General features: G+C 34.9%; 2 protein-coding genes across 2 annotated transcripts in view; both read left to right on the forward strand.

Moving 5' to 3' along the window:
• The first annotated feature begins 2,708 nt into the window (after positions 1–2,708).
• On the forward strand, positions 2,709–6,207 carry LOC108917354 (chondroitin sulfate synthase 1-like). The gene is made up of 3 exons (XM_018723905.1): positions 2,709–2,936; positions 3,010–3,211; positions 3,856–6,207. The coding sequence occupies exons 1-3, from the start codon at positions 2,709–2,711 to the stop codon at positions 4,809–4,811; spliced, it is 1,386 nt and encodes a 461-aa protein (XP_018579421.1). The 3' UTR covers positions 4,812–6,207.
• A 3,446-nt stretch (positions 6,208–9,653) lies between these two features.
• LOC108917359 (venom carboxylesterase-6-like) overlaps positions 9,654–10,960 on the forward strand; it is a 9,467-nt gene continuing 8,160 nt past the window's right edge. Inside the window, exon 1 of the mRNA XM_018723912.1 lies at positions 9,654–9,720. Coding sequence (XP_018579428.1) covers positions 9,669–9,720 — 52 coding nt within the window. The 5' untranslated portion in view covers positions 9,654–9,668. The remainder of the gene's footprint in view (positions 9,721–10,960) is intronic.

The following is a 10,960-nucleotide window of genomic DNA, read 5'->3' on the forward strand; positions in this document are numbered from 1 at the left end:
ACGTAAATCTGCGATTATCGCATTTTTTTCGTACAAGGGTAGTTTTCACCCCCAAATAGAAAAAAGCACACATCTAGACAACATAACTTTTGAAGTTGGGGGTCAGATGAGCTTGTATGCAAATTTTCAGGAAAATTCAATGCTATCCGAAAAAATTGGGAGCTTTTACTTTATTTTCGCCTTCAGTGACTCCAGTCATAACGTCATAACGTTTCGTATTCTTAAAAAGGAAAGGCAAACGTCTCTCCTAATACGAATTCTTCGTACCAGTAATGACACGAGTTTACAATCGTGGTGTTTGTAAAGCTGCTTTGTGGCGAGATGTTTGGTTGATTTCGGTGTTTATAAACACTGAAATAAGGTTTTGGTTTCAAAGAAAAGTTTTGGCACAAATATTGTTGATTTATATTATGTATTACATTTCAAAGAGCCCAACAATATACAACAATACTTATTTTTGCAGGATTCAAATTCAGCGTGATTTTCCTCTTGATATCGATATGGAGAACTTTTTATAAAAATACCATTTACTCAATGTAATTTCTTAAAAGTTATTTACATAAAGTATAACAAATATCATAGTTAACTATTCTGTTTGTACAACGAACTTATGGTATAGAGTGCACCTTTAGTTGTAGTAATTACTATATGCGTAATAAAAAGTCTTAAGATAGGATTTAATCTGGATCTGCTCAAGACAAACAAACAGTGTTTACACAACAAAGGTATGTATTATTATCTGAAAACATGAAGAAAGTTTCCTTTACATCGGCGTTACCCATATAGTACATACCAACGTACTGAAAGTGGGCTAGACATAATCTGATTTACTTACACAGAGCACACCACTGTTTGAGGATGGAGGTTGCTAACCTTAATGCAACATTTTTTACAGACCTGGTGGTAATGGGGTGTAAAAATCCAGATGCATTACATTAAAATGCACGACATGCTGTTGGATCATACTTTCGCTTGCTTCTTATGAAGGCAGTCAGATAGATCTGCTTTATAATCGGTTTAGAAGATTTTGTATATTGGCAAATGCAACAGGCAACAATATTTTTGGGTCATTAATTGGAGAAAATGTCATTAACCTTATGTTAACGTGATTAAAAAAACAAAAGTTGGGTTACTATTGGTATGTTGTAACAATTAAACATACTTGTCAAAAAAACATACATGCCAAATCGGGATGATGATTTAGAACTAATTATGATTTCAATTGCCCGTCATAGTTATCGCTTTTTATAATATTCAGGTTTTATTATGTTCAGAAATTATAAATGCTGTTTTTGATAAATCTTTAACGTCTCATAGGCATCAAGAGGCCTGTTTCTTAACCATGGACTAGATATATTAATTTTTTAAGTGAGAATTATATTTAAAATCACATTAAATGGCTAAGTGGGCAAACATTTGTTTATGATTTATATCCAAACATTAATATTAGTTTTTTGCTTCACGTAGATATCTATATCCGCAATTAATTATCTGAACATGTCTCATTAGTCAAATTAATGCGTAAAAATGTTCAGTAATATAGTTGTTGACAGATGATCATTTTATTTATTGCACCTTGTATCAAAATCTGTAAATAAATTCTGTAACATCGGCAGACGTATGGAAAAGTGCTCAAAATGTACCACCATGTAAAAGTACATCATAATTTTTAGTTTTTACCTTAGATTTTGTGACATTATGATTATATAAGCTGACTTAAAACTTAGAATAATGATTAATGAGACTTGACCAAGCAAATTAAATTTTTACTCGAAAAAAGTCCTATCCGCTAGATCAGGGGTCGGCAAGTAATTTTAGGTGGGGTCCGGATACTTTTGAAAATTTTTAACGAGGTCCAGAAAAAAATTCATATTTCTTATTTTTTATTTTAATTTGGACTCAAATTTAATCTGCTTACTAACCATTAAGAACTCAAAACACAAAACTTAAACGTAAAAAACATTTTTTAAATAATTTATTTGAGTAATTTATACTTTCAAACAATTTTTGGCGGTCCAGTATTTTACCTTCCGCGGTCCGGTCCTGGACCGCGGTCCGCCAGTTGCCGACCCTTGCTCTAGAATTTCGTCCGAGGATTCCAACAAACCAAACCGCACCCTTCTAAGTCGAGAAATAAAAAAGTTACATCTTGAACATATTTTTGTTGTATTTTTGAACGTTTTTAACAGCCTATTATCAGTATTTGAGTATTACGCATCATAAGACGTAATATATTGCTATAGAGATAATATAGTTACAAGCCTCAAGGTTAAGGCATTTAATTGTGCGTAAAATTCGGTTAATTTATGAAATTATACACTAACGAGCGATTAATCCAGGGTTATTGTATTTAATCTTAGTAGAAGCCGCAGTATTATCACGGATACGATCACATGCCCAAAAACGTTCCTTTTTTTTGTAAGAGCGCAAAAGACATTTATTTTGATGATTTTTTAATACCCTGCTTCCTATAATATATTTTTATTGCACTCTTAATCTCTTTATATCAGCCTGTATCCCAGATTCTTATCATTTTCATTTAATAATCGTTTATCGAGAAATTAAGTATAAAATTATCAAAATTATTTGGGTCAAAAATTACGTATTAATCGCATTTAATCAGGCGTAGATACGTTCCAAGCAATTTTAATTTAATAATATAAGTATTCGCAAGAATTTATAACCTCTTGATTCTTTATACTTATTTAATGTCAAATGAGAGTAAGAATTGTCAATTAAAAAAAAATAATTTTTTACTGAATCATAACTACTACGCAGGCAGACCAACGAGCATCAACAGGTACGCCCCCACCAAGTTAGAAGACGTTCTCGAGTGGGAGCTGATATCCAAGACCCTGTACTCCCACAGGGACCTCAACCCGAGGAAGAGGATCGGGTCTTCCTTGAAAGAGGGACTGGGCGACATCACCAGAGAGGTCAGACACCCTTCCTCTCAATAACCCGTCCAATTCCCGGCAATAAATCTCAAAATCGACCCCTCTCTTCCAGATAATGCAACTGATCAACTCGTTCTCCAAGCAAAGGGGCAGAGTGATAGACTTCAAGGAGATCCTGTACGGCTACTGGAGGTTGGACCCCGTCTACGGGGTGGACCTCATCCTCGACATGCTGCTGGTCTACAAGAAGTACAGGGGCCACAAGATGACGGTACAAGTGAGGAGGCACGCCTACATCCAGCAGACCTTCACAGGTACCCAAAACCTCTATTATATTTTATTTGTATTATTAATTTATTTTATTTATTTTATTCATTTATTCTATTTCTTTGTTTTATTTATTTCATTCATTCATTTATTTATTTTATTAATTTATTTTTTTTAATTCATTTATCCGATTTGTTTATTTTATTCATTCATTCTGTTTGTTTATTTTATTTATTCAATTTATTCATTTTTTCTATTTGTTTATTTTATTTATTTATTTTGTTCATTTATTATGTATTTTATTTATTCATTTCATTCGTTTATTTATTTTATTCATTTTTTATTTTATTCATTCATTCTGTTTGTTTATTTTCTTCGTTTATTTTAATTATTTATTTTATTCATTTATTCTATTTGTTTATTTTATTCATTCGTTCTATTTGTTTATTTTATTCGTTTATTTTATTTATTTATTATATTCATTTTTTCTATTTGTTTATTTTATTTATTCATTTCATTTATTTATGTATTTATTTTATTCATTTATTCTATTTGTTTATTTTATTCTTATATTTTATTTATTTATTTTATTAATTTATTTTATTTGTTTATTTTATTCATTTATTTTATTTGTTTATTTTATTTATTTGTTTTATTTATTTGTTTTATTCATTTGTTTTATTCCTTGCAGGGATCTTCGTGAAGGAAGTGGACAACCACGAGTACCCCGCGGCGTCCCAGTACCCCCCCAGCACCGAGCCGCTGCCCGTCCACAAGAAGCTGGTCCACCAGCTCTTCTCCAAGCTGAGCGAGAACCTCCAGCCGATCCTGAACCTCCCCAACGCCACCAGGAAGACCTACGTCAACTTCGTCCTCCCCCTGAGCGGACGGTTCGACACCTTCCGCAGGTTCCTCCGGACGTACGAGGACGTCTGCCTCAAGGAGAAGGAATACTCCCGCCTGTACGTCGTCCTGTACCGAAACGACGACAGTCCGACGGACTTCGAGAAAACCGCCAGGCTCCTCGAGGACGTCAGCCGGAAATACGACGATAGCGAGATTAGAGTAATACGCTCGAACGATACTTTCGCCAGAGGCAAAGCGTTGCAACTCGGCGTGAACGCCCTGTCGGACGAGGAACTTCTGCTGTTCATCGACGTGGACATGGTCTTCGACAGGAAGAGCCTGGAGCGGGTGCGCAGGAACGCGGCACGGGGCAGGGCGATTTACTTCCCCATAGTGTACAGCCTGTACGACCCCGCTCTGTCGAACAAGTCTTACACGGACGCGGATCACGAGGCGTTCACATCGGATTGCATCGACGAAGAGACGGGCTTCTGGCGGCAGTTCGGTTTCGGCATCGTCGGTCTCTACAAGTCCGACTACCTCGCCCTCGGAGGCTTCAATCTGATGATCTCCGGGTGGGGCTACGAGGACGTGACGTTCTACGATAACGCGGTCAAGTCGGGGCTGAGGATAGCGAGGAGCGTCGATCCCGATCTCGTCCACGTGTTCCACTCGGTGAGGTGCGACGACCACCTCGACATCGAACAGAAGAGCATGTGCGTGGGGACCAGGGCGAGTACGTTGGGGTCGGTGGGAAGGCTGCAGTCGGTTTATCTGAGGCACAGGGACTTGTTCAGGTAGCGGCGGCGGTTCGATGGGTTCTCGTCTGTGATTTTTTTTTTTGTTGTTGGGCGCCGAAAATTTTTGTTGTGTACTCGAGAGGATGAAAGGGTTGTAGGAAATTTAAAACTGAAGTTTTATGAAAAATTGGAGTTCGGTCGCCACACCGAATTAAGTTGGGAGGCGTTGCGACTCCCACTTTTAAGATAAAAGGAAGTTTTATTCGATTTGGTTAGTCTCTCTGGAATTATTTTTATTTTTGTATGTTTAAAATTTAATTTTGAGATGTAGGCAACTAGTAAATAAGTTTGGCGTTCTGGTTGCCTAAATACGTTATTTAATTGTGATCGTAATGGAATGTAGGCAACCAACAGTACAAGCGTGATGTTCTAGTTACTTATTTCACTTTGATTGTTATGAGATATAGGAAACTGTCATTAATCTTCCTTGCAGATAAAGCAAACTATCTCGTTTGTATTTGTTTTGAAACGCATAGAATCAACATCTGGGCACCGACAATTTGGCTAAGCAGTAAAGACGATCCATATTCTATTACGGATCAGTGGTGGAAACGAATGGAGAAGAATTTTGAAGGACAGGCAACCAGCGATACAAGCGGTTGCTTTTATGGTTGCCTATCTACCTGTTAAATCCGGACGAAAAAATGTTTTGAACGAGTTTTTGTATGTTTGGAATTAGAAAAAGACAAGATGGATAGTTCGTCGACCGATTTAGGTGTTTTTTTTTTTTGAAAAAATAACTACCGCTACCGTAACAGCCAAACTAAGAATTGTACCAATTATTTATTGCATTTACCACGCATTTATGACATAATTTAAGTGAAAGACCATATTTTATATCCTTTAATAATTTCCGTGTTGTTCGATTTTCGAATCGAGAACCACTTGATTCCTAACGTTAATGTCGTTCGACATTAATATTTCTGTGCTGTAAGATAGAACCTTAAGAGAATTGTTGTGATAAACGGACTAAAACGGACAATTTCTAAATGTTTACTCTTCCACATTCACAATAAAGACCTTTATACAGGGCGTATCGCCGCCGGGAGAACTGCTATCGTAGATTCCAGTTATTTCAACAACGTTTCAAAAATTCGGAGGTACCTTCGACGACAACTGGGATATTTCGGTAGCGTAACTTTCGTGGCCACCCCGTGTATATCGCCGATTTACTGCCATAGATCTGCTCAAGAGATTTCGACGTACGGCTCTTTTCTATGAGAAATAGAAAAATATTTTCTAAAAAAATAGAATTACTCACCTTTGTTGCTTTTGTGGGTCTTGTAGAACGGAGCTGTCGCTTTTTTTATAGACCAAATTGTGATTTAAAACTTAGCAAATATCTTAGCGATGTAAGTGTATGTGATTAAAACGATTTGTAAATTTAGCATCAAATAAAACTGTATATTTAGTAAAAATTATTTCGTTTTATTTTTAAGTAGCATGGAAAACTTTATTCTACTAATTTCGCTGGTAACACGGGACACAACCGAACAGGAGTTAGGCCTCAAGACTTCTGGTTCGTGCCTCGAAATGTTTTCGGTTTTTATCCTTATCCTCAGGTACCTGCTTTTATTGCCCTATCCTAATTAACATTTATCCGGGTCATTGCCTACTCGGTTTGTGCTTATGTACCCTAATAAACAACTAATTTAAGTTTACAGCCTACTTATTCTAATCTCATTTGCTAAATACATTTATTTGGGATAATCTCGGATAAATCAAAGTATAATTTATATGGCTTGTAAATTCCCAGGAAGCAAAATATTTATGCCGTCCACGTACCACTTCCGGTTATACCGGAAGTCGCCATCAACTGGCTTATTTTAAATGGAACACCCTATATATTATTGCAATTTTGGATTCTACGTGTTATTTTAGGTGGACTTTTATGGTGTTTCCCTATTCCTAAAATTAACCGTTTTCGAGATATTTAATTTTTTTTTTAAAATGGAGAGAAACAGTGACTGGCTTCAAACCATGTGTATTTTATAGTAAGAAAGATAAAGCAACAATATTTATAGGGGGGATAGCTAGACCCCTAAGCTACCCATCCATACTTTCAAAGTGGCTTAATAGCATACAGGGTGCTAGAAATTTAATGCCGAGTTTAGTTAACCTCAAACCTTCATAAGTCGTTTTTTTTTAATGGAACACCCTGTATGTTTTCCATATTTCTATATTCACACACATTGCAGTATTCGGAATCGCCTGGAACCACGTGGAGAGAGCGCAATGCGTACAGCGCACAACGCGAATGACGTCAGAGTGCAGTAGCCCAACGATGTAAGGGTTATAAATACAACATCAATATTTTTTTCTCGGAAACTACATGTAAGGATTTTACAAATTTTTACGATATTGACTCCATTTTTCATGACGCATATATTTCCAATTTTTTTATATGTAAAAATATACAGGAGATTTGTTTACTTTCGCTTGCAGTTTAGCTGAAAGTTCTGCACCGGTAGCAAAATACCTGTCGGAGAAAATCTGAAAGGAAATAATTTCGCCGAATTTAAAGATGAATTTTGCTTTTCTGACAGGAAAAGTGTACCTGCGTAAATTGTTTGAAGTTTTTCTTATTAATCTCTTCTCAGTAAATGTGAACTTGGCAACTCTGTTCGCTTCATCCGACAACTGTTCGTGACATTACGTGGTTAAAATTAATGACATTATGACTGTTTCACCCTGTATAATGTGTAGAAAATGTATATTACTTGTTCATTTGACCAACAACGTATTTGAATTATTTATGTCCTCATACAATTTTATTATATTGAAGGTAAATTTCGTTTTGTTCCATTTCAAAAGGTCTCCAAAATGCCATGTTGTAATAATATTAGTGAACCAAATATCCCTCTTATTTCTCCCTTTCGCAATTGTAATATGAATGATTAATAGAAGGGTGCCTATAATAAATTAAAATTATCTGAATCACACCAAATTCCGCATTCCCGCACTGCACTGCTAGACGACTAGTCGACAACTGAATTTTGACAACGCAATGGACCAGAGAAGCAGTGCGCATTGCTCTTTGCTCGCACGCTCATTCTTCAACTGAGCGTATACATTTCTACCACCTGCACTTTTCGACCAGATCTGTATATGGGTATGGCTAAATAAATGTGGGAACAAGTTTTTCAAATATTTCAATGCCGAGTTGCTGCTTAGCGATCGAGCCTGGTACATACCTTGAAGATATTGGTTCTTCAATTGACTTCGGAAAAACTATACGTATGAATGCACTTCTGCACCGATGGCATCCTATAGTGCTATGGTGTCGCTTGACATCACAGAGGTTTGCAAGAATCCTAAACATTCAGAATCTATAAGTTTCTTATTTATGAAAATAATTAAAACAAGATATCACTAATAATTTTATAAAATTGTAAGAATTTACTGGGCCTAGTTTTTTTATAGTTGATTACAGTAGTTGTGTACACAAACGTACTGTGGTCAGTCAAGCGAAACTGAGAACAGGTGTCTCTGTCTCTCCTTCTATAACTTAAGTTGAATTTTTCCTATATGTGTTAATACAAGATAACCATCGAACTAGAAAAAACTGCTTTATCTCGAGTAGAAACATCTTGGAGCTCTCGAAAACACCCGTATCTTTTCACTTGATCCAAAAAAAAATAGTTATCAATTGCTTATTTGCTTTACCAAGACTATTTTTATACAAATATGACTCAAGTGCTTCGCCTAGAAATATAATTTTGTGGCAATTTCTTGTAATACACGCATCTTGTAGAAAACAATTAGAGAGATTGGCTATCACAAATAGTTCAGTCACTTAGAATTGGCCATAAAACGGAGGATAAGTAATAGACAAATAAGTGTGCTTATATCATGTTACTATAATTATTTAGTTCATTGTTATGTTAATTAAGATTGGTTTGATTGTAAAAACAGAACAAAAAGTAGCATTTTGGGAAACAAAACCATTTGTAGTATATACGATGATTATTATTTAAAATTTATTTCTACCTTGAACTTTTTGAGTAGATTACCGCAGATCAATTTATAGCAAGTACATAATTGATAATGTCACAATATTGTTATTAAATCAAAATAGTTTAGTGATCACTGATCTACTTATCCAATGCTGTATCGGAAATGCCATACATTAAAAATACTTATAGATAGTCTTTTAAGTATGAGATTATATCCACTTGTATAGGTACTTATTATCTCCCTAATTTATTTCAAAACAACGTGAAATTTGTGAAACTGCTAAAAGCAATGGTAACAAAACTGAGATTTCGTTGGGCATAGTATTTTTCTATAGAGTACCTAATTTTTAATTATGGTTACGCTATTCTAATATTTGAGCTTGAAAGTTCAAACAACAGGATTAGATAGAGATACAGGCAACTGACCAGTTTTCGAAGGATACATACATTTTTATCGGCAGAAATAAGCGAATAGACCTAAAACGACAAATGGCGTCCGTTCAGAAGTGATCAGAGCGTTTATGATTTTTCCATTCCTTAATCTCTGAAATGAATATTTGGTCAGCACGAAGCACGATTTAAGTTGATACTCTTATTATATCTCTTTCGAAATAATTCAAAGCTCAGAAATACAGTGTCATTATTGAAATTCAATATTTTTTTATTGCCTTTAGTTGCCAAATGTCAATCATTCAATCAGCGTTAACATTCCAGGAATCTTTAACATGCAAGACACCGTTACACCTGGCAACAGTGGCTGATAGATCAAGTCTTAGCTAGCGTTCACCTCCACTATTTCACTCCGATCACGCCAGTTCTACCCTCGTGATTCTGATAAACAACATAAGTGGTAGACAGATATATATCTGTCAGATTTCCGTCTAAGCATAGTCCATCTCGAAATGTTGTCTAAATTGGGTTGTCTGTTGTTTGTTCTCTCGTTTGGGAACAGCTGTAAGTAACTACATTTATTTATTTTTCTGCATTTATTTATATATTTTTTAACAATCAAGTATATTTTTAAAACAATGATCACTATGAGAGTGACTAAAACAAAAATAATTTACAAAGCAGTTCGCTTTACATAAAATTATTAAAAAAAAAAAACGATATTGTTTCACGTATCAGAAAATGTATTGAAGCGAATGGAGGTCATTGCGAATAATTGTTACGATAAAATAGTATTGAAAATCTGTTATACTAGTAGATGATCCGCACTAGAAACGACCACCCATCTGTTTAATGGATGAAAAGTATTTTCTATCAAATTTAAAATATCAAAATATATATCTCGAGTGGGTTGGCTAAAAAATTTCTGGCCGGAGTATGATTAATTAAAAATTGAAAAATGACTTTTTATTACATATTGCACTCATGAGTTTAACGAATAAACTTAATACCAACCGAAAGTATGAAGCCTATAGAATATTGCGTTGTCTATTTTTTTTCCTGGCGTAACTACTGAGTTGGCAGGTATAAACAGGTAAATTGATACTAGATATTTTCACCTATTTGTTTAATAAATAAATCTTATATCAAAATAAGCGCTATTTAATTGCGAACACGATGATATGGGGTTGTCTGTAAAAAATTTGGCCTGAATGACGGTTGTCGAGTTTTGAAAGGTGAAAATTTTATGCGAGTGGAAACTTGTGACAAAGAGGTCCGAGCTAAATATCTCGTGCAATAGAAGATGACGCAACATTGCAGCTGCGCGCGACGTGACAGCCAGATGAAAGAGAGTCACATGCCATTTGTTCATGCAACAGAGAAGGATAGCGATACATTAGTAAATACTCAACATTATTTTGGAGTGGTTAATAACCTAAAATATTGAGAACACGTGTTGCTACGTATCGTTGTTTATTCTTTGATTGATTTTAACGATGAAACTTTTAAAAATTGCTCATTGAAATTAGCGTTTCATAAAAAAAAAATTTTAAATACAACGAAGTTGAGCTGGTAAAGCATCACTTGATTTTGTTGGTTACCATACCACATATTATAAAAAGGTGACTGCTTTGGGAAATAAATACTATGAAGAATTTAGAAATTTTAGTACGGAGAATACAGTAAGTATAAAATATATGATTCTTCAAAATTATTATATAATAGTAAATATTTCTTCTATATTTAATTTATAATGAAAGAATATAACACTGAAAAATGTGATATTCTTACGTTGATTAAATTA

This window comes from Anoplophora glabripennis, unplaced genomic scaffold, assembly GCF_000390285.2.
Source record: "Anoplophora glabripennis isolate ALB-LARVAE unplaced genomic scaffold, Agla_2.0 scaffold4, whole genome shotgun sequence".
NCBI classification, from domain to species: Eukaryota; Metazoa; Arthropoda; class Insecta; order Coleoptera; family Cerambycidae; genus Anoplophora; species Anoplophora glabripennis.